At 37.1% G+C, this 17,053-nt stretch overlaps 2 protein-coding genes across 2 annotated transcripts in view; both read left to right on the forward strand.

The window, feature by feature from the left end:
- The window catches only part of ST8SIA1 (ST8 alpha-N-acetyl-neuraminide alpha-2,8-sialyltransferase 1), a 304,938-nt gene that overhangs the window by 185,556 nt on the left and 102,329 nt on the right, over positions 1-17,053 (forward strand). The gene's annotated exons all lie outside the window — the stretch shown is intronic.
- Positions 933-17,053, forward strand: part of LOC309640709 (sulfotransferase 6B1-like) — a 43,585-nt gene continuing 27,464 nt past the window's right edge. The window contains 5 exon segments of the mRNA XM_082419937.1: positions 933-5,132; positions 6,666-6,715; positions 6,717-6,784; positions 6,786-6,849; positions 9,918-10,044. Coding sequence (XP_082276063.1) covers positions 4,988-5,132; positions 6,666-6,715; positions 6,717-6,784; positions 6,786-6,849; positions 9,918-10,044 — 454 coding nt within the window. The 5' untranslated portion in view covers positions 933-4,987.

Genomic DNA, 17,053 nt, shown 5'->3' on the forward strand with positions numbered 1-17,053 from the left:
GGGGCATTGGTATGTAGTTTTCTTGTGATCTTTATCTGATTTTGGTATCAGGGTGATGCTGGTCTCATAGAATAGTTGGGAAGTATTCCTTCCTCTTCTATTCTTTGGAAGAGTTTGTGAAGAATTGGTGTTAAGTCTTCTTTAAATGTTTGGTAGAGTTTATTACTGCAGCCATCTGGAATTTTATTGGTAGAAAATTTTTGAAAACAAATTCAATCTATAAACTTATAGTCTACTCAGATTTTCTATTTCTTCTTGAGTCAGTTTTGGTAGTTTATGTCTTTCTAGGAATTGGTCCATTTTATCTAAGTTAACTAATTTGATTGAAAACAATTTCATAGTATTTCCCTAGAATCCTTTGTATTCCTTTAAAGTCAGTTGTAATATTCTGTTCCTGCCATTGCCCACCCCTCCCCCCATCAGTTCAGCTAAAAGATGCAAATTTTGTTTTTATTGATTTTCTGCATTTTTTTGTTATTCTCTATTTCATTAATTTTCACTCTAATCTTTACAGTTTTTTCCTTCTGCTTCTTTTAGGTTTAGTTTGCCTTCTTTTATTTAGCACCTTAAGGTAGAAGTTTAGACTACTGATTTGAGATCTTGTTTCTTTTATCAATATGAATTTATAGCAATAAATTTCCCTGTAAGCACTGCCTTAACTGAGTCCCATAAATTTGGTATTTAAAAAAATTATTTTCTAATGTTCTTTTAATTTCTTTTTTGACCCAATTTTCTTTGCCCCATTGCTTATTTAGGAGTGTGTTGTTTAATTTCCAATATGTGTTAATTTTCCAGCTTTCCTACTATTACTGATTTTTAATTTAATACCACTGTGGTCAGAGAACATACTTTGTATGATTTTAATACTTGAAAATTTATGTATGAATTTAATACTTGAAAATTTAAAAATTTATTTTACAACAATACTTGTTGTATAGCATAGCATATGGTCTATACTGAAGAATGTTCCAGGTGTACTTGAGAAGAATGTGTATTCTGCTGTTATTGGGTAAAGTGTTGTATAGATGTGCATTAAGTCTAGTTGGTATATAGTGTTGTTCAAACCTTCTATGATGTCACTCCTCAGAGGGTGCATCCTTGGGCATGTACACAGTCACTCTGGGATGACAGTGGTTTTAGCAGGGCTCTTTTTGACTGTCTCTTTCCTTGATCTTTCTGTTAAGCTGTCTACCTCTGTTGGCATCACACCCAGCTCTTTGACTCCAATAACTGCTGGCTGATTGCTCTATTGTTTTCAGCAATGCCTCAGTATATAAATTGATCCACAGTCTAACCCAATTAAATTTGGGCCACTTGTGGAGGTAGTTTTTCTATCCCAGGAGATTTTTTTTTTTTTTTAACCTCTTTCCACGGTTCTCTATGATAAACAAGTTAGTGTACAATTTATTTTATTGCTTTCGTGGAGCTAATTGCTTACTACAAAAATCTCCATTGTTTTCTAGAGCATTTTTATCCTTGAATTCCCCCTCATTCTTTTCTAAATAAAGTCAGTTTCTTTAGGAAGAGCTTCAGAGCTCTTTGTTCTTATGCCCAGCTTCATGCTCTGGGGAAAAAAAATCTCTGAACCATTTACTGTGGAGTTGGGTGTGAGGACAGTGGTCCATTTCTCTTGGAGTGACACACCTTTTTTTTGTGCAGGGATTTGGTAAATGATGAAAGCCCCTGGTCTTCTTGGCTTTCCTCTCCTGATATGGAACCTCTGACGTATAAGCAAGCTGGGCCAAAGGCAATCAGGTCCCCAGTGTTTTCAGCCTGACACACCAGCAGTAGGGCCTCCACCCTATGAGTGGGAACTGGATGGAGGAAGGAAGCCCTAAACCTCTTGCCTGCAGTCACCTGGAATTTAGACAGAGTGGGAAGGGATGAGAAATGTTGGTGGCTTGCTCCTCCCAGGGAAGTACTGGGGAGGTATTTTTAGGGATTTTATTTTTTTCAGATTATTGCCTGGAAGCCAGGGGAAGAAGAAGCCCCATCTTCTTGACCATAATTTCTTGGAGTGGAGCTTTGATGCTTAGCTGGCAGGGGCAATGGAGGTAGGGAACCAATTGTTGCTCAAGTGTGCTAGAGTCTGGCTGTTCTTATAAATATTCAGTGCATTTTTCTTGAATAACTCTTTCTTCATTTGCTGTGTGCTTTTAGGACAATTTCTAGAGATTTTAAATATTTATTTATTTATTTTTTGGCCACATTGCATGGCATGTGGGGTCTTAGTTACCCGACCAGGGATCGAACTGACGCCCCCTGCGTTGGAAGCTCGGAGTCTTAACCACTGGACCGCCAGGGAAGTCCCTATTTATTTTATTTTAAAAATAACTGTCACCATTCATGGTTGTTTTTTCAGGGAGTGGATCCACAGAGCTCCTCATGCCAACATTCTGGAAGTGGATCCCCTTACGAGGTTCATTTTTTAAAAAAATATTTATTTACTTATTTATTTATTTATTTATTTGGTTGCGTTGAGTCTTAGTTTTGGCACACAGGATCTTCACTGCAGCATGCAGCATCTTTTATTGCAGCGTGCGGGCTTCTCTCTAGCTGTGGTGTGCGGGCTCTAGAGTGCACGGGCTCAGTAGTTGCGGTGCCTGGGCTTAGTTTGCCCCACAGCATGTGGGATCTTAGTTCCCCGACTAGGGATTGAACCCATGTCCCCTGCATTGGAAGGCGGATTCTTAACCATTGGACCACCAGGGAAGTCCCACGAGGTTCATTTTAATTAGCATTTCCTCAACAACTAATGATGTTGAAAATTTTTCAAAGGCTTATTCAGGTCTTTTGCTCTTTGTTTTGTTGTTGAGTTGTTTGATTTTTTAAAAAATTGATTAGTAGGAGTTCTTTAAAGTGTCTAAAACTGAGTACAGTGTTGAATATATGTATCACAACACTTTCTTCCTGTCTGTGGCTTGCCTTTTTTACTCACTTAATGGCGACTTTTAATCAACAAAGGTTCTTAATTTAATGAAGTCAAGGTATAATTTTTTTCTTTAATGGATAGTTCTTTTGTGAATCATATTTAAGAAATCTTTGCCTTCCCAAAGATCATGAAGATATTCTCCTACATTTTCTTCTAGAAACTTATTTTTTAGTTTAATTCTATGATCCATCTTGAATTTTTCTTTGTGTATAATAAGAGCTAAGATTCGTTCTTTTGCCCAATATGGATCCCATTGAATAAGGACCATTCACTAAAAAAGACCATGTTTTTTTCCCCTTACTGAATTGCACCTTTGTCATGAATCAAGTGAACATTTATGTGTGGATCTTTTTCTGTACTCTTTACTTTGTTCCATTGATCTACATGTGCAGCATTGGGCTCAGACCACAGTATCTTAATTAGTGCTGTTTTATGGTAAATCTTGAAATCTGATCATCTAAGTCTTATAGCTGTGTTCTTCTTTAAGAGACCATTCTGGGACCTTTGCACTTCCATACAAATGCTTGTCAATTTATACACATGCATACACACACAGACACAAACACACATACACATGCCTGTTAGGATTTTGACCTAACTAAATGGACTTCATAGACCAATAAGGAGAATTTTGACATTTTATTTTTTTGTTTGATTATTTTTTGGGTTTTTGGGGATTTTTATTTGGCTTCATCCCACGGCATGTGGGATCTTAGTTCCCTGACCAGGGATTGAACTGGTGCCCCCTGTATTGGAAGCACAGAGCTTTAACCACTGGGCTGCCATGGAAGTCCCTTGACATTTTAATAATATTGAGTCATCCAGTCCATGGACATGATATTGTTCTTTATTTACTTAGGTCTTCTCTAACCCATCTCATTCATGCTTTGTAGTTTTCAGTGTCTTTCACATATTTTAGTAGATTTATTTCTAGAGATTTAATTTTTTCATATTTTTATAAATAGTATTGTTTTTCAAATTTTATTTTTCAATTGGTTGTTGCTAGAATACATAAATACAATTTACGTCCATGTATTGCCCTCATAATCCAGCAACCATGATCAATTTACATATTCATTTTAATTGTAGATTCTTTGAGGGGTTTTTTGGTGTATAATCGTTTAAAATTTTATTTCTGCTACGATCATTTGTATCGTCTTCAATTAGTTCTTTGACAATTGACCTCTACTTTTTTGTGCTCAACTAAAATGCTGATTATTTCCTTGTTGGTGTACATTTCTTTTTAATGTTTAGACGAGCAAACAAAAAAGATTCAAATGTGGTTCATTGAAGTAACTGGGCACTTCATTGCCATATCTAATTCAATCCAGAATATAACAATATTGGTGACAGAAGCTAAGAATGACTCAAACAAGAGTTTATTAGTTCAACCAAAAAACTTCCTGTGTACATTAAAGCTCAAGATTTGTTTTTTTTTTTTTTTTGCTTGGGTTTCCTGATTCCCATGTTATCTTTTGTACTTTTTATTTAAAGTATTTCCTGTGGGGTTTATGTTTAGTCACAGATTTATCTGCCAATTCCTAGAAAACTTTATATTTTCTTACTCCATTCCTCTTTTCTTCCTGAAATGCAATACTAGCTGCTTCCTCTACTGTGTGTTAATATTAACCAGAAGAAGCTCAATTTTTCCAGTCACTTCCACAATGATATAATCCATTATAGCCACTAAAAGTCACTCCTTATTTAGGACAAAGGATTTAAGGAACCTTAGTCCCTTAATATAATGATTACACTCTGATAACTTGATAGCTATGTACGTAAACTATCTGAGTCAAGTTGGAGGGAATATTTTGTAACATGTGCTGTCAGCAAAATTCAGATAACATCATTTTCACAGTAGCCTTTGGCTCAGTTATCATTTAAAAATTACTGTTGTGAAGAATTGCAAAAGGTATATGTATGTTCCTCTGATTGCAATGTCAGCTCAGTGATTACATTGCCAGTGAGCTAGGATTAAAATCAAGGACAACACTTGCTCTGTGACTTGTGTAAAGTTAGTGTTTAGTAAATACTTTTTGATTGATTTGATGAAACATGTCATCCGAGAGCCAATCGAGTGTTCTTCATAAATTCAAGGGAATCCTCTTTTCTACTAAGTCTTCAGAAGAACTTTTAAATTCCCTGGATTCTTCTGAGGCAAGAGAAGATGATGTGTTTCTGGTTTCCTATTCTAAATCTAGTAAAGTTTATTTTAATGTATTTTATAATGTAGAAATACAATAATAATAATACATATAATAGTAAATTTTATCAAACATTTATTTTTCAGAATTTTTCCACAGGAAATTAGAGTACCTTAAATGCTTATTTTAATGAAAAAGCTTGACCTTAGAAAGCCAAAAGATGTGCTTTGAGAAAATTCAACTGGAGAAATTAGAGCTTTACTACACTTTCGTTTCTATTTTATTCATGAAGGCATACAGATGTTAATATATATAATAAGCATAATATCTATAACATTATGAATTCTCTTCATACTTTGAGCCAGGCATAGTGATAAATGAATAGTTTTTGTTCAATTTGTACTTAATGATTGATTTATAAATAAATAATTGTTTTCTTCTGGGCTGATAAGAACAGGTGGCTAATTTATACCATATACAAACAACCATATTTAAGGCTTCCACTGGACGTATTGGTGCCTATAAGTTGACATCTTCCACTAGTTGCCAGGAGGTCCCTTTCAGCAACACAAAGCTGTGTATTCTCCCTTCTTCATCAGAATAAATCAGTATGTTTAAAATAATGCAAATATCACTACTATACGAGTCACATTTATATGACTATTATAATTTTACATATTTAAGACTTATTAACATTATAATCTAAAATTGTCTTAAATTTAAAACATATAGTGTTAACGAGAGCACTGTTTAAATATTTAGTCAATTGTAAATTTGTTGATATTGTATCTAATTGGAATTACAATGAGATAAATGGAAACTAGACCTCATTTAAACCCTTTATGGGCATTGCTTTCAAATTAGGGAAACACCCTCCGCACCCAAACTTCTACCTCTTTGCTCCAATTTACTGTAGTCTACAGCACTGGAGCATATCTTCACTTGCTTTAGGTAAACATAAAGTGGTATTTCTTCCAGACTTCACGGTAGTAGGTTTGCATCTCCATGACATTTGAATATGGCATTCGTTCATTGTTCAAATGCTTTGTTTGCACAACTACTCTGTATTTGCATACAAACAAAAATAAGATTCTGTGTCTATATTCAAGGGGGGAATAGGGAGACAGACATGAATGCAAGCAGTGGCAACTCTATTCTGGTGTGTGCTGCTTCCGAGGGACAGAAAGAGAGAGCAATTATGAGAGGGGAGTGGGGACTCAGAAGACAGTTTTTAATACAGCAAGATGCATGAGCTTGCAGGACCAGTAGGAATCGTGAATGAAAAGATCTGTGTGTTTGTGAATTAGAGAAGGTACTAGAAGTGAGTGGTAACATAGAAGAGTATTTCAAGCTGAGGAAACAGCATATACAATTTTCATAGCTCTTCACGCTCTTTAAAATGTGATTCCTCCTGTAAAGTGAATTAACATCTCAAAGGTTTCAACAGGTTTCAGTTGGTGTCAAGAGGTGATACCTATTTATAATAAAATTAATGCATTCATTGCTTTTATAACCTCATACTAATTTTCTATATTCATTTCAAGTATCACTTAATTATAAAATGCATTTCATTTTATTTTCTTATGAAGGCACTCACTGGATTGCAAAAATCATTGAGAACATTCCCAATGCTAGAATTTTACCCTAACACCTCTATTGAATTGGGAGACATTTCTAAATTTGAAGAGCTAAAAATGTACTGTGAGAGGAGTTATCCCAACGCATTTGAACTACAACGTGCTACCAATGAATATTAAACAAAAACAATGCAAGGTAAGTTCAATGGTTAAGGGCAGGGGCTCGGAGGTACACAAACCTGGACTTGGATTCTTGCTGTGTCACTTTCAAGCTATGTGACCTTTGAAAATTGCTGATGCTCTCTGAGCTTTGGTTTCCTCATTTAATACAGGGATAATAATATTCATCTCATATAGTGTGATGAAGATGAAACAAGATAATAAGTTTATAGGTGTTACCACAGTATCTGGCTCATAAAAATTAATATCTTTCAGTAATGAAAGAAATCTGAATCAGTACTTAAGCTGTAATTATGCTAGGCAATGTCTTATTCTATTCTGAATCTGGTTTGAGTCTTTTTACTTTAAATATTGATGTCTAGAGAAAGAAAAACTGCCTTAATAATTTTAATTATTTTATCTATAATTTTTGCAAAAGATTATATAGGAAAAGAATTAAAAATAAACTATGATATTAAACACTGAAGACTGTTTACCTCAAGCCATTTTTAAAGTCCCCACATTATTATTTTAAGTTAATTCTGGGACTTCCCTGGTGGTGCAGAGGTTAAGAATCTGCCTGCCAATGCAGGGGACACGGGTTCGATCCCTGGTCCGGGAAGATCCCATATGCCGTGGAGCAGCTAAGCCAGTGCACCACAACTACTGAGCCCACGTGTTACAACTACTGAAGCCCATGCGCCTAGAGCCTGTGCTCCACAACAAGAGAAGCCACTGCAATGAGAAGCCCAGGCACCACAAGGAAGAGTAGCCCCCGCTCGCCGCAACTAGAGAAAAGCCTGCATGCAGCAACGAAGACCCAACAGAGCCAAAAAAAAAAAAAAAAAGAAGTTACTTCTAATTTTAAAGAATATCTTCTATCTTCATATACTTCTTATTCAAATTTGTTTTCATGGAGAAATGCATAATTAGAAAAAAGAATAATATTTGTAAAGCAAAGGCAAGATACATGTGTCCACTGTAAACAATTTCCCAGTAATGAAGCCTCTTTAAACAATGTCAGCCATATTCTTAAAAAACCTACCAAATGTGCATAAATCGAAGCAGATATTCCAATGATTGTAACTCTGCGACCACAGTGTTTCCACGTACATCATCTACTCTTCCACCCAAATAAAAGTAAACACAACGAAACACATGTAAATTTCTTACATGAAATTTATGTTTTCAGCTCATTTCATGATATTTAGTTAATATTTAATTTTTTAAATAGCATTTTAATTTTTAAAAAATTTAATTTTTTAAATATTTAGTTAATATTTAATTTTTTCTCCAAAGTACTATTCTGCCTTCCCTTCATATCCCTCAACCTCCCCCTAATGTTTCTTATAGTTTCTTAGAATACATCCTTAATGTGTGTGTGTGGTTTTTTTTTAAATTTAATTTTATTTATTTTTTTATACAGCAGGTTCTTATTAGTTATCTATTTTATACATATTAGTGTATATATGTCAATCCCAATCTCCCAATTCATCCCATCACCCCCCCCCCACCGCTTTCCCCCCATCCCTTGGTGTCCATACGTTGTTCTCTACATCTGTGTGTGTTTATTGAGTGTAATTGACATATAACAGTATATTAGTTTCAGATGTATGACATAGTGATTCCATATTCGTGTGTATTGCGAAAGTATCACCACACTGTCTACTTAACATTCGTCACCATGCATAGTTACAGAACACATTCTTTTAACCTCTTTTGGTAAAATATGTGTCAGTGGGTTGCACTGCCCTTCCCACTAGATCGTACTGACATGCAACTTTGAGGGAGGGTTCTCCAAAGGCCCTAAAAAATTCTTCTCTCTACCAAAAAAAAAAGAAGTCTCCATCTGGATGTCTAAGGTTTAAAATTTGGCCATTTATTCCTTTTTTGTTAAGGCAGTGGATTTTTAAACTGTTATCTCTGGGCCTTGGGGTTTTGTGAATCTGCTCAGGAAGCCTAGGGCCTTTAGAGGAAGCCTGAGGTGCTGGGTTACTCCACAATTATCTCTTGGGATGAAGAGAAGATAATGGTGGGGGCAAAGGTGGCTCTTCATTCCTGCGTGTCATGGTCTTTGTGTATCTTTCAAGTAAAGCGCAGCAGGTGCTGTGCATGAGGGTCACAACCTGGGCCATGAACACAGTAGGGAAAGAGTTCTGTATTAAAAATGACTCAGTAAAAACTTCCTTATCTAAGTAACATGTGTCCACCTTGATTTTCAATTAAAAAGCAAGTAGAGTATCTGGTACTCAAGCAATGCTGACCATGATTGAGGACAGTCCTATTACATCCAGACTTCTCACACTGGTTTCCAGAGGTTTCTTACACGCTCCTAAAGCTCTCTGTACTTCGCTGTTATAACCTTCGTAACACTGCACTGTCAAGTGTGTGTTTAATTGTCTGCTTCCCTCACTTGACTGCAAGTTTTGAGAGGGCTGGAATCATTTCTGTCTTGCTCATTATTCTATTCCTTGGCTCTGGAACATTGCACACTACCTGGTATACAATAGGTACTAAATTAATATTTATTGAATCCAATTAAATTGCAGTTGCGGTATTTGTATGAAGTGGGAGGGTATATCAGATTCCCTGCTCTTTGGAGGATCAAATTGTACAAAAAGGAATTCCAAAGCATTCTTCTTCCTATAAATATGAACAATTTGTAAGAAATCTTCTTGTATGGAAATCATGTTTTATAATACATGGATATTAAAAAATTAATCTTGTCCTTCAAATGAGTAGGGTCTCTCAAGTCTGCCCCTAAAATATTACGACCAAATTTTATCACATAAATTCAAAAAGTGTGGTCAGTGGGCTGGCAGCATCAACATCGCCTGGGAGCTTGTTAGAAATGCACAATGCCAGGCCCCATCCTGGAACTTCTGAATGAGAATCTGCATTTTAACAAGATCCCCTGATGATTTTTATGCACCTTATGCACCTTAAGTTTTGAGAAACGCTGGTCTAAGTCTGTGTTTAATAATCAGCTGAAGCTACCAAAAAGTTGTGACTTGCACAGGTAAGTTTGGCTGCTACTTTCTTTTAGGAAATGTTTTGTGTTGGGGCTACTTCCCTCCAAAAATAAATGGATATTTTTTTTAACAGATTATCTACATCATTAGGAATCCAAAAGATACAGCTGTTTCACTCTTCCACTACTACAGAGAGAACCCTAATCTCCCTGGCATTGAAACCTGGCATGAATTGTTTGAGCTGTTCCTAAGAGGAGATGCTAAATACAGCAATGATTTTTATTCATAATATACGGGGAATATTTCTGCTCAAAATGAAAGCATCTTCCAAAAGTTCAAATGAATCCTAACTGCCTACTTTAAGAAATACATTTGAATAGATTATTCTTTTGCTGCTTCTAAGCAAATTCTTTCTCACTTTGCTTCCTCACAGTTTTTCTTATCACCAATGGGTAGTACATAAGAGCAATGACTTATTAGCTGGTTTTAATGTCTTCAGAACAGATTAATTCTGATCAAGCATTTCTTTTTTTCATATACCATCAGTCTTTTCAGTGAAGTAATTATTCACTGATTAGAGTACAGTGAGATACAGCTGAAAGCTAGACAGGTAGCTTGAAACATGCCTTATATATACCTGCACAGAAAATAAAACAAGTCAAACAGTGCACACACACACACACACAAACCCCCAATTCCCCAATTATAACAAAGAATTTGCCATCTTGACACTTGGCAGAAAGTAATTTATTCTGAAAACACCACAATGATACATCATTTATTGAGCTGCACAGCACATGCTGGGCCTGCCACCATGTGTGACCTTTGGATTTATTCTTTTTTCCCTGACTCAGTGGTGTCTGGAGCACTTAAAGAAAACAAAACAAAACAAAACAAAAACTCTTCTGAATTCCCAAGGCTTTCATTAAACAAAAATAATATACCAAGATGATGCAGAATTAGAAGAGACATGATTTAGAAATGGTGTGTTCCCTGAGGATCTTATCTCTCACTGGACTTAATTGCTACTTTCACTATTTTACTTGCAAATTGTTAAGCTTTTACTTGTTAATTTAAGAGAGGCCACAGCAAGCGTAACCTTAACATGAGGACCTTGGAAACTCACCAGCAACAGGGTTTTTTGTTGTTGTTGTTGTTTGTTTTTATTTTTGGCTGCGTTCGGTCTTTGTTGCTGTGCAGGCTTTCTTTAGTTGTGATGAGCGGGGGCTACTCTTCATTGCCGTGCGCGGGCTTCTCATTGCAGTGGCTTCTCTTGTTGCGGAGCACGAGCTCCAGGTGCATGGGCGTCAGTAGTTGCAGCACGTGGGCTCAGTAGTTGTGGCTCGCGGGCTCTAGAGCGCAGGCTCAGTAGTTGTGGCGCACGGGCTTTAGTTGCTCCGTGGCATGTGGGATCCTCCCGGACCAGGGCTCAAACCCATGTCGCCTGCATTGGCAGGCGGATTCTTAACCACTGCGCCACCAGGGAAGTCCCAGCAACAGGGTTTAATATTTTGTTTTGCTGTAATCCCTAAGGAAGAATATACTATGCTCACACTGTTTCAACTCCTCTTTCTATTTTGCTCCCTATCTAATGGCACATATTTGGTAGAATCATCAAATTTCAGAAATGACACGTATATTAAAGGTCATCTGGTTAAAACACCCACCTGATGTTTGAATCACCTTTACAACATCCCCAGGAATTGTAGATGCTAAGCTTGAACTTCTTACCCTTGACAACAAGTTCACACCCCTCCCTCTTGCCCCAAAGCAACACATTCAATATTGGTACTGCTAAGATGTTTTAAAAAATCTTACCATGTGATATAGATTGTGCACGTACCATGTGATACAGCCATTCAGCTAAGTGCTCTGCAAACACGATCTCATTTCATCCTCACTAGAACAAATGAGGTAGATCTTATTATCCTCACTTTACAGATGAGGGGAATGCAGGCCTTGGGAGGCCAAATATCTTATCCACAGATGCATAACTAATAAGGAGGAGAGTCAAGAGTTAATTCAAGTGTGAGCTCCAAAATCTTTGCTCTGACCACTGCCTTAACTCGTCCAGCAAAAAAAACTGTCCCCCGATCATTAATTCATCTTCCACCTGATCGCCTTCTAAATATTTGAAGATAGTTAGCATGCCTCACTCTGCCTCAATTCCATTTTTGGAATAAGCAGAGTTTAAGTACTTAAATTATTTTTTAAAACACAGATCTTGAGTCTGCTTTTCCGCAAAAAAAGAAAAGCTGTGTTCATCTGCAACTATTACAGACTGTGGTTCACCACCCCTCTCTCAGCACTGCATGAGCTCTCCTTTGGCGATATCTCTATTATTTTGTGGTGCCGGAAGGCAAAGCCTCCTCTGGGTATGGTCTGACTAGGGCCTGCTCCTGTTCTAGAGATTGTTTGTCTATGAGGGCAGCCACAACCCAGGCCGCAGGCAAGGAAGCAAACTAGCTACCATGGAGCGTCTACCTTTGCTACCATTGTCAGGAGTCCTGGCAGAATATCTGGGAAGGGCAGAGTGTAGTCAGAAAAAATATTTCAGATGATTCTTTCACACCTTCTTAGCTGAATTCATAGGGATTTGACTTGTAATTATTCTACAGTCGAGTAATCCAGCCTAGGCAAACCGTGTCACAACACAAATAGTCACTGAACCGCTAAAGCTTTAGTTAAATTTATTTGAGTGGTAGCTTCCCTTTTTACTATTTATAAGATAGGGTATTTGTTTTCCTGTGTGTGCGGGGTAGGGAATGTTTGTATGTATGTGACTGCGTGTCAGGTGTGTTCTTCAGTGACTTTTTGAGGGGAGGATTATGTGCAAATGACATGATTTATTAGAAAGAACAGGCTACGGAGACAGAAGAACTGGGATGAAGTCCTGACTCTACTTTATTCCCTGTATGGCTTTGGACAAGAAGCTTAGCTGTTCTGAGGTTCGCATTCCTAATGTAGAATAGGACTAACAAAACTATTTTGTAGAATTATTTAGAGGTTATAATTACGTGATGGCTAAAGTTTCCTGTAGAAATCTACTCACTTATTCTATTAAACATAGACATTTAAACACTCACAGACTTACATAGTTTCACATTAGGGTGGAAATGTTACAAGTAGATATTTATCCAGAAAGATTAATTTATGGCTGAGGCATCATGATACCCTGTACCCAATTCCAGACCATAAACATAAATACACATGATATGACAAGGCAGGACAGTAAAGATATACATAACTACACATTTGTCTAATCATTTAATTTTCTCTTTCAGTTTACAAATACACTTTAGGTTTTCAAATTACATAATAACTATAAATTGCATTCTGGCAATATCCTGACAGATTAATCTCTCAATGCAATATTAGCATTTTACTTTTTTCCCTACAGCCCCCTGTCCAGTTTTATATTAGAACTGGAGACAACTTTAGAACTTTATATTTCCTAGGCCACTTCATCCCGGCGAGTTTTGTTTTCTGCACAGTTATCTATCATCAGAGTGCTTTCTAGAAACTAGAAACTAAGATCTTCATTATAACTGGATATAAGAGTAGGGCAGAGGGTTTGCAGGAAATGTGGGAGATTTGAAATAGCTGATGTGAAGAATAAGAGAATGTGTTCATGCAGGACAACTAGGTTTGCCAGGCAGCTCTGGAGCCCTTAAAGTTGGAAAAATGAATTTGCAGTGGTATAAATACATAGAGTTGTGTAAATTTCTTCAGCAGAACTCAGCAGCAAGGAGAGAGAGGAAGAGACGAGGAAATGCTTTAGTTTAACACTGGGTGCTTTTTGGTGATTGAAATAAACAATTAGAGGGCAAAAAAGAAGGTATTGGCAAGTCATTTGTTGAGGGGATGAATAAAAGGAAGAATATGAAAAAAATGGTCAGAATAGGAGATTGTAGAAGCTACCCATTAAGATTTTGGTCGAAAATCAGAATCTTCAGTGACTGTGGGAGAGAGATCCCAAGGTTGATTTCTGACTGAGACAAGGATGGAAAGAGTAGTATATTCAAAAACATGACTCCCAAAGGAGGCCGGACTCTGTAGGAGGGAGGCATTCTAGAAGTGGGTAGGAAGCAGTGAGATCTCTGACTCACTCTCCAGACCCTAAGGCACACGGGTTGGTTGAGAAAGAGCAACTTCTATTTAGGGGCATTTCAGAGGAATGAGTAATTTTGGATAGCAGAAGAAGGGCCATCCAGGCATATGTTAAGGCCAGGAGGTGGTGGAATAATTCTATAATTTCGTGAAGAATGTGCAGAAAAACATTTTCCATTAAAGGAATATTTCAAATCTGTTTTGGAAGCTGTATTTTCTTTAAAGCCATAGGTCTACTCATGACCTAGACAATGAGGATTCTGATTAAAAAATGAACCAAAACTGTAATTTCCTATATTAGTAAGGAAGCCACAGGCAGCGAATTTCTTTAGATTCTTTTGGCTGGCTTAAGTCCTTTTGGAACAAGGTGGAGAATGAATTAATTAGTCAATAATAGAATAGCTGGGTCTCAAATTATGATCAGGCTATTATGCAAAGTTTATTCTTCAATCTATTTCGGGTATGTTGGAATATATTTCCTACTGAAAAACCATAATGGACAAGGTCAATTACATCTAATCACTGGGTATGGCACTGGGTCTCTATCCCTCCTCAGCCTCCTGGCTATAGAAGCATGGGCTCCCCTGACAGTATTGGGAGCTTCCATAGCATCAGCAACTCTAGGCAGTGACATGAATCACCAGGGCTGGGCTGTAGCTGCTGAGGGGAGGTGGAGAGGCGGGTTGAGACTATGAGCATAGTCTGGGGTTCTAGAGACTTCCTAAATTTGAGAGAAAATCAATCTTCCTCCTACCATGTGTTTTGTGCCTTGGAAAAGGTTGGCCATTCTTAGAAGATAAACTTCTTACCACTGATATGGTAATTTGGGTAATTCTAAGATAAAGTATTATGTAAGTCATTGAAATAGCAGTGAGGTTGCTAGTAACTGAAGATTGTATCAGGGCAGCTCTTCTTGGCACCAATTCTTATTCCATAGTCTTCTGGGCCCATGGAGCAGAAAATTGGGTTAACACTATAATGATACCACTGTAGTCCTGGAAATTCTTGTTTTAAAAATACATTATGGGACTTCCCTGGTGGTCCAGTGGTTAAGACTCTGTGCTCCAAGTGCAAGGGACAAATGTTCAATCCCTGGTCAGGGAAGTAAGATCCTGCATACCATATGATACGGCCCAAAAAAATACATTATTTTTTTGCCCTTTGCTTCCTCAGGAGCTGAAGTCATGAAAAACTGCCGTTAGTTTCGAGTTAATTATACTTCAATTTATTCAAAGATTTAATGTCCTAAATGTATAGCACAAGTCTGGCAGACACTAATGGCTTAATAAATGTTTATTAAAATGAATCAGCAGTCAGCAGATCTTCAGGAAATCACTAGTAGAGTAGCTCTTTTATGAGTGAGCATTAGCTAGTATTAAATCTTTGGATGATAAGGAGATGTCTACAAAAAATTAATCAATAGCCTAAGAAAAAATGGAAAATTTTGTTTAAGCCAATCTGAGGATTAAAACCCAGGAGACAGTCTTTCAGAAAGCTCTGAGGACAGTTCCATCCGTTAGAGGTCAAAGCACAGTTATATACGTTTTGAGACAAGGGGTTATATGTCAAATGACGTATTATTTGATAGTTTACACGATCCAGATCTACATGTACAAAGTGAGTCATGAGTCATCATGACTTCTTACAAGATTAAGAAGGAATGTTTTCTCCTAAGGATGTCTGGTTAATGCAGACACTCTAAAGGGGAGGGAGGAGGTCCAAACAGGCAGAGAAAACTTTTATGTTTAAATTTTTCTCATCTTGCCATAAAATATGAATTTTAATTCATCAATTTCCTGCTTTTGATCATTAATCTTTTAATAGAAAGCATTAGGTGATCATATATTTGGTCCCTTGATGCCAGGGTGGTTGCTTACCTAGCCTGAGTCCACCATGTCCCTTGATGTCAGGTCTTAATAGCCTGGTTCTTTCTTTCCTTTTAGGGGGTTGTACTAGTAAGATATATGGCAAAGACTAACAGTCAATTCCAAGTTGTCCAGTAGGACTGATGCCAATTTTACCTTGCATGTGCATTGTGCACATTCATTAATTTATAGAGAACTATAGATATGATAAATAGTTTCAAGTTTAGATATCATTATCTTAGTAGAAGTTGATGCACAGCTTGAGAGGCAAGAAACTATCACTTTATAAATTACACAAACTGTAGTCAAAATTGCCAATGGGAGTAACAATGTCATTAGTAAAGACTGAAGCCAAGATCTTCCTAAACCAAACAATTTTCCTAGTATTTCCCTTAGATTGGGAAGAGGATCTTTCATAGGGGAAATTTGATTCTTCATGTGTCATAATACAGATCACATTAGAAGACCCATCAGGTATAAAAACCCAACATTCAATATGTATTATAGCACAAGTTCCCCCCCAAGAAGCCGTTAGAATATCCAGGGCCATGCAATCCTGTAGGACCACTTTTCTCATCATGGAGACTTCCAAATTGAGCAAGCTAATGGCTTGATTATTATCCTTCAAAGCTTGCTGAGTAAATTTTGTTAAAGCCTACATGGGATTAATGATATCTTCTATCCCTAGTGAAGGAAAGAGTGTCACAGCCAAATGGTCATACCATTGGAAAACTCATCGAAACCCAGCATGCTCGCATTAAAGGCAGATTGGCAGGGGCTGTTTCCAAGCCTTCCTGTAAGTGACCTTGAGCCCAAAGGAAATCAACTGTGCATCTTCCTAACCAACCTGGGGAAATCCAAGGCCATAAACTTGTTCCATAAGTCCACTGCTACCCAATATTTAACATTTAGTGTAAAGGAGTATTTATGGCCAGGTTCAGAACAAGTGTCATTAGTTGGTCAGGTAAGAGGGTCTCACTTATTGATACTGGTGGTAGCATTAGCTTGCATGATACTAGAATTTCTTTCTTCTAAAATAAAATTTCTAAGAGCCATCCAGTTAGAATGCTGGAGAAGAGAAATCTACCAAGGTAAACTAGGAGTATTGGACATAGGCAGTTGGCCACAAACACAGCAATTGGATTGACTTTTTCAAACTGGAAAAAATTGAGTCCAGGGAAGAAATACATTTGGTTCATAAGTAAAAGTATGAATAGCTCTCAAAGTAATTGCTATATGAGCCTTGTCCAGCATCTTGCGTCAGCTGTCTACTTCAGATGTTGTCTTCTCATCC

The sequence above is a fragment of the Balaenoptera physalus genome, assembly GCF_965194825.1.
Source record: "Balaenoptera physalus genome assembly, chromosome: 13".
NCBI lineage: Eukaryota > Metazoa > Chordata > Mammalia > Artiodactyla > Balaenopteridae > Balaenoptera > Balaenoptera physalus.